This window comes from Manacus vitellinus, unplaced genomic scaffold (genome assembly GCF_001715985.3).
Source record: "Manacus vitellinus isolate BGI_N305 unplaced genomic scaffold, ASM171598v3 scaffold_33_pilon, whole genome shotgun sequence".
Taxonomy (NCBI): domain Eukaryota; kingdom Metazoa; phylum Chordata; class Aves; order Passeriformes; family Pipridae; genus Manacus; species Manacus vitellinus.
Window position 1 is genome coordinate 5,953,889 of NW_021940478.1, and position 23,640 is coordinate 5,977,528.

The window sequence follows — 23,640 nt, forward strand, 5'->3', positions numbered from 1 at the left end:
GCCAATTGCATCCTGTGTAGCCAGCAGGTCAAGGGAGGTGATTCTCTGCTTCTGCTCCATTCTGGTGAGACCCCCACCTGGGTACTGTATCCAGCTCTGGGGTCTGCAACATCAGAAGGACATGTCAGAGCATGCCAGACATCCCTGTAACAAACTTCCCAGCCAATTACAGCATACCAGTCTAGAAATCAGTCTTAATTTCTTGACTCTATCACAACTGTGAGTCACAGCAAATTTGGAAAAACTCTTTATTCCTATCTCTTCATAAGCATAATAATGCTCTAGAGCTTGTTGGTGTTCACACTGTTAAATGTATGTTTAAGGTATTATATAAATTATACTTATTGTAAAGGCTCACGTAATCACTTCTAATCAGAACCATAACATTTTCTTGTTTGGCTTACATTACCTCAAACATAACCCTTTGAGATCTCTCTGTGTGTGTTTGTATATGTATATATGAAGTATACAATAAATAAGCTCTACTATGGTTCAAAAGAGCCTCATCTGGGCAATGGCTGTGAGCCAGACAAAACTGAAAACAGCCAGAATCAAAATTGTCTCTTCCCCCCCCCAAAGCTGACAAACCTTATACACTTAAAGAGCAGCCTTCTTTTTCTCACTCCCTCATCTATGAAGACCAGTGATCTATTTCATCTACCTCAAACAAAGGATTCTTGAAAGATGTTCTCTTAAATTTATTTTCTCATCCCTAGGGCATACAATTACTTCTGTTCACTCATGCTTTGCCTGTTTAGATATTGGAAGGATACATGTACTTTCTGTCACTGTTACAGCATTCCCACGGCAGCCAGCATGTTCCCGACTTGGGCTTTACCCACCACTGGCTGTGGAGTCAGCAAGCCAAACCTTGTTTAGGGGCTTACAGAAGCAAATGGTATCTTTACTAAGCTGATACTCAACCAGAACTCTCAGGTTCTGATCTGCGCTCAGTGAGATGGGAAAATACAGCAGGAAACTGGATAAGGACCAAAATGCTACCTTTGACATTGCAGCTAGTTCCTCCCGGCAGCATTCCTCAGGGAGCACATGATCGGTACGTGTCAACCCCTGTGACTCAAAAGATAAAACGCTTCACTAGCCCAAGCAAAACAGGTCACAAATGTAACCTCAGACACGATTCAGAAAAGCATTCAAGTGTCCTTTGCTTTGTGAGCACTGTAGCATAAGTCAACAGGATGCACAACAGGCACAGGATCTGTTGAAGGCTGCCCATCCTAACTCTGTATTCAATTCCTTATGCCATGGGAGAGGAAAGGAAGTGGTTGTTAGCACAAGTTTGGCATCAATGCAGTTGTAACCTGTTAAACCTGTAACCTGTTTGGATTTGCTCTGTGCAGGATGAAAACATTACAATCACAAACACATTTTACCTACAGGAGTCCAGCTTGAGAGACCAGTGCAAAAAAACCTTGTTAAAACAAGTCACTCAATGTCAACTTTATTACATCATGTTATAGCTGTGTAGTTACATTTGGTGATTCTGTACATGCTTCAGCACCTTGTAGGGAGATACATTGTGGGCTGGTCTCCTGTTTGCCATGTCCCTCCCTGGCTGAAGCCCCAGCTCTCTGGCACAGTCCCAGAGCTGACTTCACACTAACGTGGCGAGAGCCTGGATGTTGTGGGAGCTTTCAGAGGTCCTGTGAACAGCATGGTGGTTTCTGATGCTTCTGTCCTTAACACTGACTTTGGGGCTGTGCTGAGCCTTGGCCACATGGCTCTGGAAGGCTCTGACAGTTCGGACAGCACGGATGCAGACCACAAAGCTGGCAAAGTACAAGCAGGAGGCAACGGCACCGAAAAGGCCCACGGCTGCATCACCGCCCTGGACCACGCAGTTCATGGAGGTGTAGCCGCGGCGCGCGTACAGCCTCTCACGCCTCTTGCAAACTTCTGTGGAGTTCACCTGGCTGACAAAATGCAGGTAGAGGCCCACTGCCACAACGTACGCTGCGCCAGCCAGCAGGTTGAAGGCACACTCGCCTACCAGCAGCCCTGTCCTGAGCTGCTGGATGGGCTTTGCCCCCACGACAAGGAAGACAAGGGTAAGTACTGCTGCTGTTAAGCTGAAGGCTACGCCGCCATACACACAAGGAGCTCTCATCTGGGTGATCTGCATGTCCAGCTCCCTCACCTCCTGGAGCTCTGTGCCCTCAAAGGGGCTATAGGCTGAATTCAGGCTAAAGGATCCAAAGCCTCCAAGGGATGTGAAGCCTGCAATAGAGGCTTGGGAAGCTCCCACACAAATCAACACCAGGAGGTTAACCGTGATTTCCACAAACTTCAAAATGCCTGTAAGGAGCAGAAAGAAGGGAAAAGGTGTCAAAGCCACATCTTCTGCACAGACTGTGGGTGACAGAAGCACACCAAAGACATGGACAGAGAGTGCTAGTACTGAGAGAGTCCTCTTAGCTACAGCTACAGAAGAAGACTGAACTCTCGTGGACATTTCAGAAGTTGGGCAAATTACTTTTTTTAATTTGTCAGTGTGCCTGATAGATGGATCTTCATCCAGGGGAAAAAAAAAATAAAAATTTTACTGTGCTTGCATTATTGCCAAGGCAAGTGCACAGTGACTGTATTTTGGCCTGTAACTACTTGGCATAAACACACTGAGCAAGAAATATCCAGTATGAACAAAATGCTGAGGTTAAAGCTGATAAAAACCCAGAAGTTTCTAATGGCTTGAAAAATTGTGCAAGTTATTTAGGTCCTTTAAAATGTTTACTGCTTTAGCTTACACCCTATTTTTGTTTAAGTGTCTGTTAATTTAAACGTATTATCTAACCAGATATAACTTGCACTTCATCTCCTTCAGAGGCAAAAATCTCTTCATAAATCTGACGAAGCAGTTCCTGATCGCACAAAAAAAAAAGGAAAAAAAGAAGGTGAAAGAGGCAAAAACCACCTTATATGTGAAGATCAGTGAATTTGATACTAGGTCATGTATTCTTTTCCACACCTGCACATTCAGAAGAAAGCCTTATCTGATTATTCTGTGACAGCTCACTAGGGGTCAGACTAAGATTAGTAAACATGACGGATGCTGACGTGTAGCATAGATAGAGCTGCCTACTGGGGAAATGAAAACCCCTATCCTGCCAGGCTTGTCGCTCCAAAGTTCTGAAATTAGTTACAGAATTGTGAATCTTATTATTCTGTTGCTGTCTGACAGCCAAGAATGTTAGATGCTTGACACAGTGGTCCTATATTTGTCTTTAAAGTGGGGCAGGATCTGTGGTTTGCATACAGACTTTCATTTTATGCTGCTAACATTGATCCACATGGCATTTTCCTCATGAGCAATGGCTCAGTTGCTGTCAAGGCTGTATGAGCTTGAAAAGAAAGGGCTGAAGCAGAGCAGCAACGCAAGGGAATTAAACAAATTTCTCTCTTGTGTTGCCAGATGCTTCCAACCAAAGAAAACCAGTGACAGCCACCATGAAGGATTATCGGATATTCCCACTCTGCCTCTTCTTGCTCCCTCCACAGAGTGTTGAGGTAATGAGCCCTTTCCTGCTGCTGCTTGCTTGGCACAAGAAAGTACTTGTGGCTGTTTGACAAGGGCCTCTGGCCACTTCAGGATCTCCTGCTTCCCCGTGTATCCAGGCCGGTCCCCTTACTTCTGCTAACGCAGCTGTAGGTCAGTACTGAGCCCATTCACATCACGGCCTTGAAAACCATCCCAGAAGCACGAAGGGGAGCAAGGATAATGGTGGTAATACCTAGGAATAGAGTAACTGAAACTCAGCATGTTTCACTCTGCTTGTATATTTATATGCAAGTGTATATGTACACAGATTTCACCTAAAAAGATTTAGGTAGAGAAGGCAGAGCAGAAAAAATGCTCTTTTTCAAGAGGAACTAAGTGTGCAGTTGTATGTATGTGTTCTTCAGAGGTGATGCTGATTTCTGCATGACAATGTGCCTCTTCTTTGACCCTTCTGCACAACAATTTCTGTGAATCAGTATTTTGAAAGAGTAGTGTGTATACAGGACATTAACTGGAACTCAATCAGTTTTTTTTTGTCTGCTCAGTTGATTTGTACATTGTACCTTCCAAATACAGGGAGTCAGCTTAGATACTCAGGGCCCTTGGATGGTGTTGGATGCAGAAGGGCACTTCCCTTTTTAAAGGCTGACTACTTGATTTCATAGATGCTCCATCAGGAAGCAGTTCTTACAAGTCTACAGGGAGGAAAGACCATTTGATTAAGGGAAACATAAATTTTAAGTATGTTTGGGAACTTGGTAGTTGGGAATTCATGACCAGTCAGCTTTCTTCTACTGCTGACTTCAGAATTTCCTCTTCGTCTATGACTACTGAGGCCCTCTGACCTACTGAGCATCAACATTTCCTGTACATCACCTTGCTGAGCTTTAGAAATGGCAATTTTCTGTTGTCAAAGTAGTCATCACCTGTTACTAACCTCCCCTCATTTATAACTGACCCCAATCCTCAATGACACCGCTCCAAAACTTTCTACATGTTCACACACGTTCTGTATGCAACCCCCTAACTTCACTGAGCTGACTGCTAATGGGACAACGAATATGATCAATGTAGGTCTACTGTATTTTTAACTGCAGCATTAGATGCTTTAATGGCATGGCTGAAAAATTTCCTTACACAGGGCATTCAGGTTGGACAGGTTTTGTATGCACCTGTACACTTGTCACACATGCCTGCTGTAGAATTGATTAGAGTAACTAAACATCAGAGAGAGGTTCATTAGCAGCTGCTCCACCCGTTATTTTTATCACATGGATTTACTTTTTTTATTTTTTTTTTAAAGTGCAATAACAAAGACTCCTGTATTAAAGAAAATTCTAAAATGATAAGCAGTATGTAGAATGAATTACAGGTCTGCAATGACAGCCAGCAGTTTTTGTGAAAGTATCAGACAATTAGTGGAAATCCCTAAGGCCTTGTACAATCATCAGGGCTTTGATGGAAATTTTATGGTCAGACCCCAAAAGCCTTTTGCAACCTTGTTCTGTGACAGTTACAAGCTGATCCCAAATCCTACTATACTAATATAAACAGGATAGACAGATTTGAGAAATAAGGAATAAAAGGACAGTTAATTTTTGAACCTTAGCTCTGACAAAGTATTGTAACATACATCCTAGCAGTGACCTATGTCAAGCAGTGTACTGCTGGCAGAAAGGATTGAGTTACAAGCCATGCTTCTGAGTCAGTGCTGCCATTTCTGCTTTCAAAGGCCTGTTAACTATGTCATCTTAGAATTATACCTGCAGCAACTAGACTGCCAAAAGGTCTTCCTTCTGGGGAAGTTACTTATCTCTGCAATTATTCCATAATCACACACAACAACAAATGCATTGCAAGATTTGAGTGTAAAATGACAGGAGGTCTGAACATCTCCAAATTCCATTGGTTATTTTTTCTCCTTTCTCAAGTTCAGAATCTTTAGATCTACCTAAAACGTTACTTGTTTGTATTAAAATCAGCACAGTGAACAGCTGGCTTCAGGAACTAACCCTCTCCTTACTGAGCAAGTTACAAGACTCAAGTCAGGGCTCCTGGATTACTATTTCCTTTCCTATGCTTCTTTCCTGCATGGCTTTTCAGCACTGAAGGTGAGGAGAATGGCTGCAATCTAGAGGACAGTGGATGTTGCCAGAGTTTTCCAAAGAATTGTTTCATTCATTCCATAAAATCTAAACCTGCAGTGAATAGTAACTTCAATGTATCATACTTGTTAATTTTGCTTGAATCTGGTCATCTTTTGCTGTGAGTAGGCTTACTGCTTTAACAAACAGCAGCCTTCTAATTTATACTATTAATCTACTATTCGCTTTCTCTTTCTTTTCCCTGCTGGGCTATTGCCATCATATCAACCTGCAGAACAATGGTTTTATCTTCTGTCAGATGGTGGGCTCAAACATGCAGCAAAGGAGCCAGGCTGGCCGGTAAGGGTACAGACCCACAGGCAGCTGACTTCAACAGCTCCTACTCTTGACTGGGCAGTCACTACTTTTCTCCCCTACCTCCTCCAGCTTCACCTTAGGCCCTTCCAAGAGCTGTTTAAATAAATTAAAATAGCAGGAAACGATTCAACTCTCTTCTTGTGTGGTGCTGTTTTTTTCTGCAACTTTAGCAACTTGAAGTGACTCAGAGCATACCTGATGAGCAATTACATTGGCATGAGTTTAGCAGCAGAAATAACACAGCCGGGACCAGAGAAAGACCAGAAATTCTCCTCAGGTGAGCTGTTAAATCTGTGTGCTCTGCCTCATAAAACTACACTGTGGCTGAATGTGTGGTACCCAGTAACTCAAGTCTGCGCTCAAGTCTCACACATTAGAAGCTATAAAGAGGAATTTTCATCCAGGCACTGTGGCAGGATGGCCCTGATGTGCACATAAGATAAAATGGTCAATTCATGTTAATTCCTTTATTTCTGCAGCTCCTATAAATGAGTCTGCAGGACAGACAGTCCTGGCTGTTTCTGTTGAACACCCCTGGCCCCATCAGGGCCCAGCTAATAGAGGAGGCCTTCAAAGCGTCTCCCTCCACTGTGTCTGGCACAGTAGTCACTGTCTTCCTCTGTTGACTGCACATGGACTCCCTCCTGTCTCTTTGGTATTATTCCCTCCTCTTCAGTGAACATGCCTGTGTACTTCTAAGATACTCTATGTTTATCATTCTCCATTCTGGCTTGCTTTCTCCCTCTGCTTCCTTTGCAGACCACCTACCACTGGGACCAGTAGGACACAGCTGGCAGCCCTGTCAGTGTCTGGCTGCCCCTCTCAGGCACCTGGACCCCAGTTGCAGGGCTGGAGATACACAGGTCAGTGGTGCCCGATCCCATTAGGGGTCGCTCCAGGAGAAGGGAAGAAAGGAGTTAGAAGCTACAAAATGTGAAAAATCATTCTCTCAGCTTTTTTCACTGAAAGGTTTTTTTTTTTTCCAGTTTGGGTAGCTTTCTGCTTTTCAGAGGTAATCTTCCTTTTTTTTTTTTCCGACAAAGGAGCAGACAAGTATTTTGACCATATATAGTGACTTACAAAAGCAGCAGTCAGTCCTGAAAAGGATCTCAAATGCAGAACATCTCTTGCCAGTGCAGGCTTGGTATTCCCCAGAGACTGAAGGCACAGCTCAATGCAGCTTTGGTCACTGCTCTGCTAAACTGAGTTGGTGGCAAGAGAAAAAGATAAGGGCAAGGGGGAGAAAACATTAAAGGAAAGACGGGTTTGGCTCTGCTTTTGGAAGGGGACAAAAAAGTGACAGAAGTGGGAAGGAACCAAAACAGAGGAGGAGAACTGAACAAGGGAAATGAAATGGAGACAACAGTTGAAAGAGATAAAATATATAAAATCTGGATGCAAAGTATTAAAATATCTTTCTAAAGATATTATTCCCTTTATGGACAAAGCAAGATCTTACTGAAACCAGTAACAAGAATTCAACCAGCTTCACTGATGCAGAATAAAGGCAACACACAGCTTTGTCATAAACAAACAAATGCCCCCCAAGCCCCCACCCCATCATTATTTTTGTAGGTCTCTGTGTTCTACAGACAGTGGTGGGATTTAGCTTTCACTAAGTCATGCTAAAATCAAAGGCGGAAAAAAAAACAACCCAACCCTAAAACACAAGAATTAGGCAATGTAACACCAACAGAATCTTGGCTTTTCAAAGGACCCAAGGGAAACACATACTCAGAGCCAACTGAATTTAAATTGCATGGATGTGCCCAACACACTTACGCTCATTTGAGATATCCGTCTTACTGGAAATCAATGAAAAAATAGTTTAAAACTGGGAAAATTAAAAGAGTGCTTTAGGAAAAAGCATTATTATCTTTTTATAAGTTGTCTCTCTTTAGTCAAAATAATCAGTCCGTTAGGAAATCTCAAAGGATGACCAGCCTTGGTTTTAATGTTTCAGAAAAGTCTCATGTTCACAGTCAGAGTGCTCAGATCCAAATGTATTATTATCCTGTTTTTTCTGTGTATCCTCTTCCCTTAAAGAACAAGTATCCCACCTGCTCTATTCTTTCTGCTTAATACCCTCCCATCCTCTAAACAGTGCTGTCCAATTTTCACAGGAAATGGTGGACTTCAATTGTAGAAAAATTGCATCAGCCTCTATCCCCATATTTCCCCACCACTGTAAGACAGTTTCAGTACAACCCAGACCCTGCCCGGGAACAACAGCTATGGTTTACTTTTTTCCAGTAGTTTTTTAAAGCATCACTTCTAGAATGTTCTTGATTTCTCTGCTACTTACTGAAGAGGAGTCATCTTTCCTAATTTTGGAGAGGATGGGAAGCAAAAGATCTTGCATTAGACTGTAGTATTTGACACCACTGTTCAAACACAACACCTGTAAAAGGCTGTACGTGTATTTGTAGCACTGGTAGGTCTCTGTGCGGTCATCTCATGTTCTGCATTTCAGAAAAAGGCCTTTTTTCTTCCTAACGTACCAATAGTTCTTTCAAGTGGTAAACAAGTGTCTTGGTATTGAAACAAACTAGCAGGAGTTTTTTTAAAAAGAGTTCAGAAAACAATGAAACACTCTTGTTCCTTATGCCAACTTTCCATAGCCACTCCCTCCTTTGAACTGAAACTGAGCTGCCTTTAGAAAGTACAAAGATTGGGGTGTTATTGTTCTTTAAGTAATCATAGTCTGGCTGAAGGTAGGTCAGGTTGGAGGCACCTGTGAACCTGAGTTTCTCATTCACTTTACCAATTGTGGGTTGTCACACTTGGTGAGCAACATTCCTGTCTCAGTGGATTTTTCTCCTTTAAGTGAGCTAAGATCACCAGCTCAAGAAATAGAGCTAGATTCAATAGATAGTCTGTCTGCTCTATCAGTTGGCTTTGAGAGCCACTTTTTTTAAGAGAAGAGTTTTTCTTTGTTCCCATAATTTGGGTCAGATGTGGGGAAGACAAACCTAGTGCTCTTACAAGATGGTGTAACTCTTCTTCTGTAATGTAAGACAGCAAACGTAACTAAGATTTCCCAGTACGGGAAACATGAACTGGAGTCTAACACATACCTAACAGCTACTGTCAACTTTGCCAATATCTTCCCCTGCCAACTGTAGTGAGTCTTCTCATCCCCTCTCTAAAAACAATCGTGCACGTTAGCTCAGTGCCAAAAGGTGGATGAAAATAATTTCATATGAAAACGTAGGCAGAGTGAAAGTCCCACGTGTTGGCAAGGCAGCAGTTTGCTAAAGGTAAGATTTGGCATCTGCAACTAGTGTAACTCCCCTGCGTGTTTTTATAGAGCTAACTGCTTATGGCTGTTTGTATTTCACAGCAAACAGGACTTAGCTCCAAGTGAAATACTTTAACTTGAGAACAGGAAGGTTACCTGCAGCTCTGCCGCTGTCTCTCGTTACTGGGCCACTTTAATTAAGCATTTTGAATAACTGGGATTATATTAATCTGTACAGCTCCATCCAGTTCCCACTACCAATATCCTCTATCTTCACCATTACAAGATTAAAAATCTTGACGGCAATTTCAGTCTGTTAGTCACGCTATATTTAAAATATATTTTGTAACAGATAGAAGGGGAAGCTGTCTAATTACAAGTAGACTATACAGGAGCTTAGCGCTCCCTTCTTACACAGAAATACATTGAAATTATCTGCCACAGGAAGGGTGTAAGGCAGCTTTGAGCACAATTTAAAGGAGCTAAGCACAGCACACTGTAGGGGCAAAATGTGAAGACAGTGGCTACAAAATACAACAGTTTCTAATCCTGTTGGGTGCCTCCACGGAAATCTAAGTGTCCCACTGACCACTGCTGAAAAGACGTAATGTGCTGCTGAATGCACTTGTCAAATGCTTGTTTTCACCCACAGTTACCTGCACTACGCACATTTAATGACCCTTCGGTGGTTTTGAACATGTGTAACTGAAGCTACAGAAAATTTTTGTATTCCAGTCCCATGCTTCATGCAGACCACTATTCTCCCCCAACATCTCCACAGCACTGAAAGGAATACAAGTGCCCTGCAAAATATTTTTCCCCTCCTGCTCTGATGTCTGACTCCAAGAGGACCAGTATCACGGCATAACATAGAAATATAACAACAGCAGCATAATGGTTATGAACAATGGCATAACTCAAAGCAAGTGTCTATTAGTGTGAACCCTGTGTTTAGGGTAACTTTCCATCTCAGTATTTTTCCAAGTCTATGATTATTTGCCAGCACGCAAAGCTATGGGAAAAAAACCCTGTGTTTGTAAAAACAAAAGCTTATAGATGTTTACACTTGAATTAATGCCGGCTTGTTAGTGCATGAATATATTCTGGAGAAAGTAATTGTTACTCCCTAATTCTATTTCCTCCTCCAAATAAATTCAGTTTGATATTTCCTCCTGGCTATGCTTGAAATTGGAGACTTTTCATGTTGTTACAAACCATAATGCTGTCTTTTTCTGAGAGGAAATTGGTCTGAAGGCTTTAACAACTGTGGATGTTAGAATGTAGGCTAAAGGCATGATTGTTTGGAAGTGCCTACAATATGCTTAGGAAATCTGACACTATTCAAGGCGCAAAGCTGTATTCATGGCAGCAAATAACAGGGATTCAATTATACTTGCTCCTCCACAAACTATTTTCTAACCTTTTAGGTGTTGTCTCCCTTAAATGCCAAGTGAGTCAAAGAATTAAAAAAAAAAAAAAGGTTATTTGCTCAGAAATTATGACCAGCACAGTACAATTCTATGGAAGGCAAAAGGGCAGGCAATGTCCTGAACTGCATACTGACTGAAGATGGGAGGAACTTAGTTTACCGTCACTGTTTAAGCAAAAGTATAGGAGGCATTATCCTGGAACTGCATTGCTCCACCTCTTTCACACCAATATATAAAATAAAAAGAAAATTAAAAATTTTCAAGGTCAAGTGACCAAATATCCATGACGAATTTATGATCAGCAATTCACTCTTGGGTTCAACTCAGATTTTACTCTTGCTAAGACAAAGGAAGCTGCATGGCAGCCAGCCTTGAACACTTTTCTCATTGCCTCTGTTAAACAAAAGCACTGAATCTGGTTATATTTTCAGTAAGCCCAAGCAGGGTTCTCTGAAAGGCAAAATGATTACTAATTTAGTTTTTCTACACCAAAGAGAGAAGTACAGAATTTTAAACTGCACTGTGAAAAGTAAATTGAATGCTTCCTTCTGAGAGAATTTCAGCTCTAAGTATCCCTAGGTCAACAAACTCTTGTTTTCAATACGTGCTGCTTTAAATGGCATGCATTAATGTGCATAAGTTGTAAGAAATGGCTATTGCAAGCAGGAGTTATTTAGTTGATGAATGGTTTGTCTTTATCACAAACAGTTTATTTCCAATTCCCATAAAATTACATAGTTCATCTAGACAGTTTGACACCAATCTATAAGCTGTTCCTTAAATCCCCTTCACTAATGAAGAAGCAGAAGGTGGCAGACTTCTGTGTTTAAATTGTCTTTTGAATCTGTAATCTGTAGGCCCACGAGTGTAACTTTCCTGTGGAAAAAGACCCCAACATACAGAAACGAGATATAAAGATAGCATAGCAGGGAATAGTCAAAAATCTGTCAGAGGAAAGTCATTTGAAAGAATTAGCAGATGCATGAAGAAAGATAGTGCTCTTAAATGACACAAGCTCCCGTGAGATAAAAAATCCTCTCACAGGTTAGCAGTGGCTAAAGGAAAATAAAAAGTAAACAACCAGTTTTCATGCATATAGAGTTAAGGAAGTAATCACTAGTTTGTGTTGCCTGTCAGCAGTATGCCCATGTTAGCAACGAAGAAGGAGGGATCTGTAGAGTCAAACAAGTGGACCTGAAGATGTAGGGGCAACACGACAGCTGTTTTCTGGGTAGAGATGTACTATATTTTGGCTCTAGTTCGGTCCAAAGTGCAGACCGCCTGCTATGGGTTACAGCTCACCCTCTCATTTAGTTTTATCCAAGGGAAATACAGTTTGTGCATCCGGGGTTTGCTCTGCAATATGGCCCAAAGAGCTGTAAGTGAGGGTCCAAAGTGATTCAACAAAAAACGGTTGTCGATGCACAGACTAATGAATTAAAAACACTGAAAAGTGAGATGGTGAAGTCTGCTGTAATAATAATCACAAAAAAAATCTTCATGATTGCTAACTGTAAAATTGGTAGGCTGCTGAGAGCTCAAGCTCTTGAATAAGAAGTTAATGAAATCAGTTTGATAAGCAACCTCACACTTCATGCATGTAGAGAAACACCACCCACACACACCCCCAGCCCCCTCCCCTACAGAGCACACAGATGGACTCTAAACAAAGTATTTGCACTCCAGAAAGACATCACATATCCTTCTCTGAAAACATCAGCTCACTGTTCACTGATAGTCAAACACCACACAAAAAGCTAGGAAGCATTAGAACAGGACTACAGAACTAGAACCTCTATGCAGATATCTGATTCTTTTTGGAATTTTATCTGGTATTTTTACCGCATTTCTGGTCAGCCCATCTCCAAAAGGTACGGTAGATCTGGAAAAGGTGTAAGACTGGCAAACTAACCAAAACTGGGAAGACTTTGCTCCTGTTGGTTCTTCACAGCTTGAACATTAGTCAGTTTTGGCCTTAGTGAGAGCACAGGCACACCCAAAACCAAAAATCTCACAGAGAAGGTGTATATATGAGATTATCACTAGGTATGTTGGATACCACCAGAAGCAGAGATACCTTCTTTTAAATGTTTTAAGGAACAAACCAGTACTTCTTGAAGTGGCACAAAGAAACTTTGGTAAGGTAATGCGAAGGCCAAACATTCAAAAGGGGATTCAGAAGAGAATTAAACAAATTTGATAGGTCTATAAAGAGGAGTTAAACATAATAGATGTGAGTGCAGTTTTCCAGTTCAGGAAATTCCACCAATCCAAAGTCTGGAATGTATTCCAGAAGACAGCTCACTCTCTACTGGTCCAAAATTTGATGGTCCTCCTAAGTTTATCCTTTAGTCCATTATTTGGGAGGATGAGTAATCAGGTGCCTTATATGATCCAGTACTGCTACAGCCATGTGATCCCACCTGAATGCCTTTGCATAGGTATCACTCATATAACGTTTTAACAGACTTTTTTCCCCTTCTGTTTTCAAGACAAAAGGATTAAAAAAGAGCAGAATGTTTTGAAGTTTCTTAGATGGTATCAAATGTTCCTACTGGAAAAAAAGATCAATATCAGCTGTTTCTTCCATTATATGTGGGTTGGGTTTATTGTCCTAATGTGGTTGTAGTGAAGAAAAAAAAAAAAGGTGGGCAGGGATTAGGGAGGGAAGGGGGGAAATAACAAAGACAGGAGAATGAGGTCCTAAAATGTCGTAAGATCCTAAGGTGTTCAGAGGTTCCATAAAAAAATAACTGCCTATTTCTGAAACTCACCTTTAGCTTTTTGGGCTATTGCTTATAAAAAGCATGGATGAAGAGGGCAGTACCTGGGTGAAGCAAATATTTTTCAGAACTCTGGTTGTATAGAATTCCTCCCTAGTTTTCTAAACTGCACAAAGAACATAACTGTGTGCTAGGCAAAAGAAAAAAGAAACCAAAAAACAACAACTTAATGGACGGTCGGAAAGTAAGGTTCACATTTCAGTTGTTGCTCTGGAAAAGGCTGTGGTACATCACCTGATGTCCCAGCCTTGTTTGAGTCTAGTTTATTTTAGAATTGTGGTGATTGGAAAAGGGGGAATTTCACCAGTGCTGAAAAACCATTGGCAAAAGAAAGAGATGGTTAAGAAGTATTTACAGGAACTTCTCATGCTGCAAAATGTTGTAGCTCACATGTACTGACTTTTTAGTAAACAATTCATGTAGCTTTTCACTTATAACATCTACTGTGACTGCAGGGAACAGAGAATTCTGCAAAACAATTCTAGGAAAGTCTGCTAAATCCCAGTGCTTTCAAAAATTAAACAGGGGAGTAACATTCTCATAATCTTATCAACCTCCAATATATTTTCATTTTTTGAAATAAAGTTGCTAATATAAGGGCTTCTTTTCTACATGTTCTCTTTTGCCTCCTCCACTGCAAGCTCAGACATTAAATTTTTGGAAAATAATAAGCAATACCAGGGGGAGGGGGGGGGGAAGTGAAATCATCATTGTCAACTGATGCATCCAAACGTAGGACATTTTAAAAACATTAATGATGTTTAATGCACTGAAATAATAAGAAGCAAATGCAGGGAAAAAAACCACAGAAATTCACATTAAGCTACTCATAAGTCTAAACTAGTGAAACTCAAAACTAAAAATATTTTGCCACCTTATTTTGCTATAGCAGTGATAAAATAAGGCATGGAGTTTTCTAGAGCTTTTTAGACAAGTTAAAATAATTCACTGTGGCTGAAGAAGAAACTGATGATACAATTTTATCATGGATAAAAAATCAGTATGTCTCCGTGTTATTAAACGTGCTCTACAATTGTTTGCAGTTACATTTCAAGACAAAAACCAAACTGCATACAAATACAGAGAACACAATGAGAAAATAGTTCAGCTCACTCTTAAAATTGTTCATCTATTCACATACAGAGAAATATTAAGAGCAAATGAGTGTGTTATTTAACTTTCCTACATGGAGTGAAGAAATAATCTAACACTATGTACTTTAAATTACTTCCAACAGCTAAACTCTTCATTTGTCTCTTTACTGGAGGACACTGAAAGTCTGTTTATAGACTTCAGCCAAAGATTTTGCACCTAGCTACAGGTTCAACTCAGACTGCAGTGGACCTTTCCTACAAACAAGGTGAGAATGCCCGTTGTCCTGGAAGAGGGAAAACTTCAAAGGGGTAATGGATATTTTAGAGCGATTTTTTTTTTTTTTTTTTTTTAGTTTATGGGAATGAGTTTACTAAGACTGATTTCTTCTCACATTAATGCTCAATTAATGCTCATTTCTGTGCTTGTTGCAGTTGCTTTCTAGCTATGAAAAACCTAAGTTATTTCTCAAAAACTGTTTTATTGGATTCACATCCAGAAAATAGTTTTGTCTCCCACAATGGTGCTTTATAAAGATGTATGAGTGATGACTGGATTAAATCCAGAGTCTATAAAAAGTCTGAGAAGAATGTGTCGGAAATAAACTAGCATCAAACCTTCAGCAGCCATCTTTAAATTGCCTACAGATGCAAATATCTATTTTATTTCTAAATCCCAAAGGTTAACTCTTGCTGCACAAACTGGCTGATTACACACATGACCCACTCTGATGCTCTGGATGAATATTCTGGAGATGTATTTTCAAGTGTCTAAATATCTGTATAAATCTTGCCTTTAAATGTCTAAAATGGCATAACCCTCAGTTATGCCATTCATTAACTTTAACTCTCCCAGTTCTTGTGGGCTTTTTTTGTTGGGTTTGTTTGATTTTTTTTTTAAATATTCCTCTAGCTTTACTTTGTTGTGCTTCTAAACACAGAAACCAAAAACAAGACAAGTCCTTGGAAGGAGAGGGGTGGATGGCAGGCAGTAAGAGTCTCACATACCTCTTGTTGTGCATACCTTTGAACACTTCATTGAGAAGGTTTCCTTGGGAGGATAAAACTCTGGTTGTGGGCCAAAATACTCCCGTGCTGCTCCTGAGGTTTTAGAATAATGGTCTGAGCAGACAGTAGAAGTTCTTGAGTGCTGGCCACCTCGAATGTCTTCTGTTGATCTACAAGGGAGAAAATAACTAATGTTTGTTAATTAAGTCATACTCTCTCCTGAACATTAGAACATGAGAAACCATCCTCTTAGTGGAAGCAGCTAGCTTGCTTCACAGGCATCTGATCTTTCTTCTTGCCTGTTTTGAAAGCAAATATCCCAAATACTTGCATAAATCCACGTTCACAAGGATATTTGCACTTTATGGCCCTTAGTTTGGAAAAATTATGTCCTCACTGGATAGGCTGGCCAAACTGTTGAGGTTACTAGCAAAAGGTAGGCAGGAGGAACAACAGCTTTTTTCATGAAAAACAAATGTTTTTAACTAGTCCATAGCAGCCCAGGTAATAAGTTCGTACTTCCAACTACTGTGTCCCACTAGGATGCCTTTTAAAAGAATAAAAGCTATTAAAAGAAACAGATAAAGATTTTAAATTGGGGAAAAAATAGCCTATTCAAAGTTCTTGAGGTCTTTGAAGATATTTGAGAAGGAATCTAAAAGCAAACCCCCAAAAAAAACAATTTCTCATGTCTCTAAGTAGTCTCTTCATTTATATACTTCAAAATGATCCATTTTGCTGCAATGACATACAGCTCCACATCTGAAATCTCATGTTTTTTTAAGGTTGGTGAGATTTAGAATATTCTGTAGGAAAATTTGCCCTCCTTAACTGAGTTAAAAACTCAAGTTAAAAGAAACATTGGCTGTAAATGTTTCAGTGTTTGGTCTAATCAAAATTTTCTCCCTCATTTGAAGGAGAATTGGAGCTTGCCTTTCTCAAAGTACAGCTGGGATGAGTTTGTTATTAAAGGGTATTTTAAGTCTCATTCAGCATTATCATTTTTAAAAGTCTTTTTTTCCTATTCAGTTTTTATCTGAATGTCTTATCCATAGATCAGCATTTTCAACTGTAGTTTTGTTTCCTAGTATCATTGCACTTTACTAAGGTTTATCTTCATCCAATTCCAGACTCAATGTTATCTCATTCATCCACATTAAATCATGTTCTTTGTAGTTTTTACATTTTAATTAAGACATTCAATAACAAGACCAATGCTAACATCTCCGTGTTTAGTTGCCAACAGCTCTATTTGGCTGAAACATTTCTGATTTTTCTGACCTTTGTCCTGTGTCTTGTGCAACTACCAAAGCATCCTGTGCAGCTGTGTCACATAAATTAAATAAGCTGTGTGATTTATAAGACTTCCAGTAACTTGAAAGCAATCCCTTTGGTACTTCTGATGCAGCTGCTTCTCTCTATTGTATCCCGCTACTTGCCAGAAAACAAAACAAACCAAAAAATCAAAACAAAAACTCCCTAATGTTCAGCAACAGAGCACAATTAGGAAAAAAAAAATCCTTTTTTTAGATTTTTTTTTCCTCACTATGGCCTATTCTGGCCACCTTCGCTCCTGTTTTTCTTCAGGACTTTCCTGTTCTAGGTAATTCTCCTCAGCAATGAGAGGTTGCCCTAGGAGTTTCAAACATTTATTCATTTGGAAAGACTTTCTGTCTAGAAAGTCTTGCTTATAAGAGATGAAAGCATTAGCCACCTAAATTTGCAGCTTCCACAAAACTCTTCCCATCTATTTCATTACAGCATCTGGAGGTCCTTTGGTCAATCAGCCAAAGTTTTCACCAAAATCCACAAGAACTCCATGAGAATCAAGTGGGGGAAATCCTGTTAGGTTAAGCCAAACCCCTTCAAAACAACTGATAAAACAATTTTTCCATTAGTTTTAGTGAGATCTGATGCCCCCCAGATTCTCAACTTGACTCTAAGAATTATCTTCATGGCTATTGCAGATCTGTAGATGCAGCTTCCCTTCCTCTAATCCCTGGTGGGTACAGGGATGATCTGTGAGTCTTTATGGTCTGTCCACCAGTTTTCAGTCTATGTATCCAGACATCTGAAACCAACAGCAAAACCAAGAAATACAGAGAAGTGCTTTATTAGAAAGTGGTGGTTTAATTTATAGCTAGCCTTTTACACATTGCTTATAGTATGCTATACATAAAAAAAAAAGAAGGCCACACCAAAAACCCAACCGTTTTCTTTTTCCCTTTTACTCTCCACAGTGCTATTACTGTGTTACTGGCATTAGCTGCTCTCACTTCTAACATGTTCAAGATAATTTAACTATATTGCCTGCCAATCTCAGATTTTCTAAGGACAGGCATTCAGCTTCTGAGGATGATTCTCAGGCTGGCCTTCTTTCACATTTCTCTCCAATTTTTCATAATTTAAGAGAGACAGAAAAAAAATTCATTAGGTATTTTCATAATACAGTAGGTTTACCACTATCCAAAAGCTTTATACTCAGCCATAAGTACTTAAGTAGCCCTTCTAGTCACAGTGCTCTCCTCTGCTCCTTTTATTCTCATCCCATTTTTCTTGCTAAAATGCATACTATCAGGGAGTACTTCAGTATTTCAACTTTTCAATAATCTTAATTATATTTATTTCTTCTCCCTGCTTGTCTTTGATCTTAAATTCCCTTACAATCATGTCCTCAGAGACTAATGGGAGTGACGAAGACTTTACTGCCATGGCCAATTTGCCAGTGCTGTTTAGATCTACAGACCTCTTTCCTACAAATGCATCCATGGGTATGATCTAAAAGAAAAACAGCCTAAGCTCTCATTTTGCATGCTGTAGGCTGGCCAGGCTGGAAGGAGAAGTGTAATATCCTACAAGTTTATTTGGCACTCGAAATCCATTAGTTGATCTGCTTACTGTGGTGATAGGGGCTGACCCACTATCAAGTGCTGCAAACAGCCTTAGACACTTAAACAAGTGCCATTTATTGACTGGGACTGGAGAAAGTAATTTTGTTTCAGACTAATAGGAATGTGTTCACAGCTGAACTAGAGCAACCTGAGAGCTCGTGAAATCCCTGTGCTGGTCTCAGTCATGTAACATTCTCATTTAAGCAATGCATATTTGGCAAGCACCAGCTTGCTGTCACCTGCTGATCAGTCTCTTCAGGAACCGTACTAAGACTCATGGCCACACTTCACCTACTTGTGACCCAGCTTGTTCCAGATAATCCCAAGAAATTCACATCTCTGCCTGTGTCACGCAGCCTTTCTGCCCCGTCTCAAAGTCAATACAAACAAAAAGGTTAAATTTCTAAGTGTAAAATGTGTTCCAAATGTGGTGTGCTCATGCTTCATGATTTCAAGGCTGAGTAATATGAGGGTATTAAAAAGCAAACAGAGAAGGCAGACATTATAGACCTGCTGTGATGTATTTCTTGAGGAAGATAAAGACATACCTTGCATTGTTTTGGTATGGTTTTCTCGCTCTTCTGTCTTCTTTGTATCTGTCGGATCTATGGTTCTCATGGTGCCTGTATTGCTTATCTTGGTACTGACTGCCGGCAGGAGACATCTTGTTTCTCAGATGTATTCTTTCGTTCTAAAATAACTTCCTGAGTCAGAGAAATAAAACTGGTTCATTTTATAGCTCCCCTTAAAGTTATTCATTGACCAGCACTCACTTCCATTTCAAGCTGATTCAAGAATTAGTACAGATTTCCTTAAGAAGTGAAGGAAGTCAACCCCTTTAAACTACAAGTAAGGCAACTTAATTAAAGCAGGAAGGTTTTTATGTTTTCATCAAGTAAATGCAATGTTTCTATACTCAACATTTATTGCACTTCACTTATTTACTAGGTCTGCTCTGACTCTCCTGCCTTTGCTGCCAGGATAAGGCACAGTGTCCACCAAGAACATGAATCTTGGCTTGCCTAATGTTGACTCTTACTTAATATATTAAGCCCAGCAAGTACCAGTGCCTTGCGTGAGTGTTCACATAGCTGCCACCGGTGGCAGGGCAAGTCTGAAAGGGCAGGCTGTGACCTTTGTCCTGGGAGTTTCTAAGAGGAGAGCACCCATGGGTGTAAACAGTCAGCACCAAACGCTGCCTGTGATTTGCATAAACATTGGGTACGGGCAAAGCTGTGCTGGGCCGAAAATAAGGTGACGAGAAGATATACCCTGATAATTTCGTGTTAAATATTATCAGGATGTTATTTCTTGTACCTTTTCAAGTTTGGTACAACTAAGCCCAAACCTGTAAACCAGGGAAATGCAGACTTCAAAAATCGGAGCAATCTTTATTCTCATTTGCCTTCATCACAGCCCTCCAGCATCCCTGTAGAAATGCCTGCAGTCAATTTAATTTGGACTGATCAAGCTGAAAGCTCGCTTAATGACTTCCCTCCGTCTCCTTAGAGTGTTAGGACGTAAATAAACATAAATATAATATTTAAAAAAAATATTATTTTTTATTTGTTTACATCTAACAGCGAAAGAGACAGCGCCTTCCCCGGAGGCGGCTCAGCTCCCCCGCTCCGGGCAGAAGCCCATTCCGCCTTTCCCCATGGGAAAGAGTTCCTCCGTGTCGGTCCCGCCGCCACAGCACCACCGACAGCGCGCCGCAGCCCCCCCTTCGCCCCGGGGTGCCCCTGCCACGCGCTGCCGCCACAAATGGCGCACACCAGGCGCCTCCCGCCGGGGAAGGAGCCGTCCCCTTCGCCGCCCACCCGCCGCCTGCTCCTCTGGGAAGAGCCCGTCTCCCTCGGCACCCCGAGGGCCAAGGCCAGCGGACGCCCACCCCTCACCTGAGGGGAGCGCTGAGCTCCGTCCCGCCCAGCAGCAGCTCCCGGGAGCAGCCGGGACAGCCCTCCCCTGCCCGGCTGCGCTCCCACCTCCGCCCGCCGCACCTCCCTCCGCGGCGGCCCGGCCCAGGTGCGGCCCTGCCCGCGCCCTCTGGGGAACGGCAGCCGCGGCGGCGATGAGGATCACGGAATCAGTTATGTTGGAAAAGACCTCTGAGATCATCCAGTCCAAGCTATGACCTAACACCACCGTGTCAACTAGACCATGGCACCAAGTGCCACATCCAGTCTTTCCTTAAACTCCTCCAGGGGCGGTGACTCCACCACCTCCCTGGGCCCATTCCAATCTCTAATCACCCTTCATGTGAAGAAATTCTTCCTAATGTCCAAGGAAAACCTCCCTTGGCACAGTTTGGGACTATGTTTTGTTGTCCTCTTGCTAGTTACCTGAGAGAAGAGATCAATCCCTTCGCCCCCTCCCATAAAATCCCTTTCTTTCCCAGGGCTTTCACTGCAACACGCTTGGGGTACCAGTGCTTCTTGGATTTGGCCTTAAGATATGTAACTGTTAGTGCAGTCCCATGCTAGAGCTAAATCCAAAATCCCTGTAAGTAACATGCAGGTATCAGAGGAGCTGCTGTCCCTAAAATGAGGAGATACAAGAACTGAATGCTCAAGGCATGTATTTTGAACTGTGGTAAGACTGTGATTCCCAGTTCTGCATGAGCTGTGTTAACAGCTTCTTTTGCTGTTTACCATTCTCGCCTTGCCTAGACCTCTTCTGCTGTTCCCGCCTTCACATGTACAACTCAGCTCATCTTCTACTCTCTGTCTTGCACCAACCCTAGTGCTTGCTTGATCACATCATAATCCAATTCAGCTTGCTCTCCAGCCAAAACCAATTTACTTTCTGCTGGTTTAGTGAGTTGAATTGGCTTTGTGCTGCAATCAAATGTGCGCTGGAGCAAGGGCTTGGCAAAAGTACATGTCCCACAGGGAAGAAACTGGGGAAGGGGTGGGGGAAGAGGGCTACCTCTCTTGGCAGCACTGAGTGGTGAACGTAACTGAAGCCCTAATGTGAAGTTGCAGTTTGAGGCAGTACTACCCATCAGTTAGTCGCTACGCCTTCTCGGTTTGCGGCTGTCATCTGGCTAGCAAAGGCAGCCTAACAGCAGGAGTGGTTTACTGTTTCATAGTTCTATTTGTTTCTAATTCCTACTGTTTCTGTTTAAAGGTCATTTAGGCTAGTTTGGCAGATTTTATCCTGAAGATTAGGGTGCCTGCATGAATTCCATTCTCCTGTCTAGATGACAAACATTTGGGAAATAGATTCATCACTTGCATCCAGCAGAAGATATCTGCTCTTTATGGGGGGCATGAGGAATTACATCTCCCTTCTGGTGGGCAGGTTTTATACAACCAGTCAAAAAATTGCAGGGAGACACCACTGGAAACAGACTTTTTTGGAGGGGCTGAAATACGGAAATATCCTTGACAGCCACTTTTTACAGTATCACTAGTAGTTTTGTTTAAACATTTTTCTTTCTGGGCTGAAAAGGTTCAGTTGTAGCCATTTTGGTTTGATGGAAGATTGGATGGAACTGAAGGGATTTTATTATGGACTGGGTAAAATTCCGTGAAGCTGACGGGCAAAGTAAGTGTTTAAAAAGTAAAGTCATTATGGAACCAAGTAGTTGAAATAACAGGGTCACAACCAACACAGAATTACATGGCGAGATCTACATAAAAAAAACTTTATGACATAAGGGATTTTCCCTGGGAATTCATAAAGCAAACACAGGGTAGGTAGTGACTGCTGGAGTTGCCTATATATGACATAAGAATATGAAACAAGCCACAAAAAATGATGCCGATGAGGGAGAAACATCCAGAAGTGGCAGTAGGAATGTGTCTCTAAGGAGAAAATCATGAAGGGACTGGATATGGTACTGTCAAAATTTGAATGAGAACCACCCAGGAAAAAGATATGATTATTTGTTCTTACCTTATTGCAGGTAAAAGAATGCTGTGTTTTATGTAAGCAGAAGGGTTTCTGTCAGAGATATATTTGATTCTGTCATGAATTTCTCCTTTAAATAGAAATAACTTTTGGGACTGAATTTTGACTAACTGATGAAGTCCAGGGGACTGATGTGAAGAAAATGAAGTGTGAATAATTTCTATACTTTTTTTTTTCTGGTAATTTACTTGAGTAGGTCACATCTGTGTCTTGGATCAACACAGTCCTAGATACTTGCTCCAGCCTAACAAAACAGAACAAAACAAAACAAAACAAAACTCTAAAAACCAATCTAGGTATAGAATACAAAGTGCTATAAATAGACCTCCAGGGACAGATTTCTCCAGGCAGGCAGGCAGGGCACCACTGGAGTCTGTTCATTTTGACAGGAACACTAAGCTCCTGAGATCAGCAGGACTAAAATTAGCTTTGGAACACTTTTTTCTGCCCTCGTGGTGTTGCTATTATATGAAATCTGTTGTTTATTGTTATAAACAACACAAAAATATTTGGGTTGAAGGCTTTTATTTATTTTTTCTTTTCTTTTCTTAAAGAGATTTTGAAATCCCTGGTCTTTGGAATGGGAAGTAAATTGAATTTGGGAACTAAGTAATTGGTTATGTGTTGGTCAAGTTTTTTCTTTCTTAGTGAGAAAAAAAATCACAACACCAAAAATTGCTTCAGCCGTTGCTTCAGCCAAAGAAGTGTAAACAGTCACAAATGATTTAATATTAATATTGTATCCTTGGTGTGTGTTATTATGAATACTTATTTTTAAAAGCAATAGAACCAGTCCTAGGCCTTCTTTTATTGTTGTCTTTGGTAATGTGTGAATTGTTTGGTTGGTAGTTATTTCTCTCACAAGGCTGAGTCCTTCCCAGCATCTCCTGAGCAATTGCCTAGTTCTGATTTAAACATCTACAATAGCTTTCTGAAAGTGGGATTTTATCTCACTGAATCTAGGCTCTGACTGGGGAACAGTCGACTTCTGGGACACATCCAAAGTAGGCTGAAGGCAGTGAGGATGTTTCTATTGAAGCCTTGAATCCTAAAAGGCTGTTATCTGTGGGCCCCTTTGTATTTATCTCAGCTTGAAGTACAGAGCCGTAACACCAGCCTCGGTAATGCTCTGCATCCCCACAGCTGTCACTTTCATGCTGACTTTCCTCAAATTCTGCTGGTGCTGGCCACCCAAGCTGTATCTGAAACCTTATAATTCATTTTCTTTTTCCCTGCTCCTAAGTGGAGTTGTAGTAGGCTAAAGCCATTTTTCTCCTTCTAAAATGTTGAGCGAAACCAAAC

The 23,640-nt window shown here is 41.1% G+C and overlaps 1 protein-coding gene across 1 annotated transcript; it reads right to left on the reverse strand.

The window, feature by feature from the left end:
- Nucleotides 1-1,033: 1,033 nt before the first annotated feature.
- Nucleotides 1,034-20,408, reverse strand: LOC103756415 (MARVEL domain-containing protein 3). Its single transcript, XM_029961408.1, has 4 exons — nt 20,322-20,408; nt 18,972-19,127; nt 15,533-15,702; nt 1,034-2,316 (listed from the first exon to the last, which is right to left on the reverse strand). Exons 2-4 carry the CDS (start codon nt 19,085-19,087, stop codon nt 1,616-1,618), a joined length of 987 nt encoding a protein of 328 aa, XP_029817268.1. The 5' UTR covers nt 19,088-19,127; nt 20,322-20,408; the 3' UTR covers nt 1,034-1,615.
- Nucleotides 20,409-23,640: the final 3,232 nt, after the last annotated feature.

Excerpts from the sequence above, each read along its gene's own strand:
- LOC103756415 (XM_029961408.1), bottom strand. The coding sequence starts at position 19,087 with ATGTCTCCTGCCGGCAGTCAGTACCAAGATAAGCAATACAGGCACCAT. Across the intron at positions 15,703-18,971 it reads CCATACCAAAACAATGCAAG|ATCAACAGAAGACATTCGAG; the intron begins GTATGTCTTTAT and ends TCTCCCTTGTAG. Across the intron at positions 2,317-15,532 it reads AAAGGTATGCACAACAAGAG|GCATTTTGAAGTTTGTGGAA; the intron begins GTATGTGAGACT and ends TGCTCCTTACAG.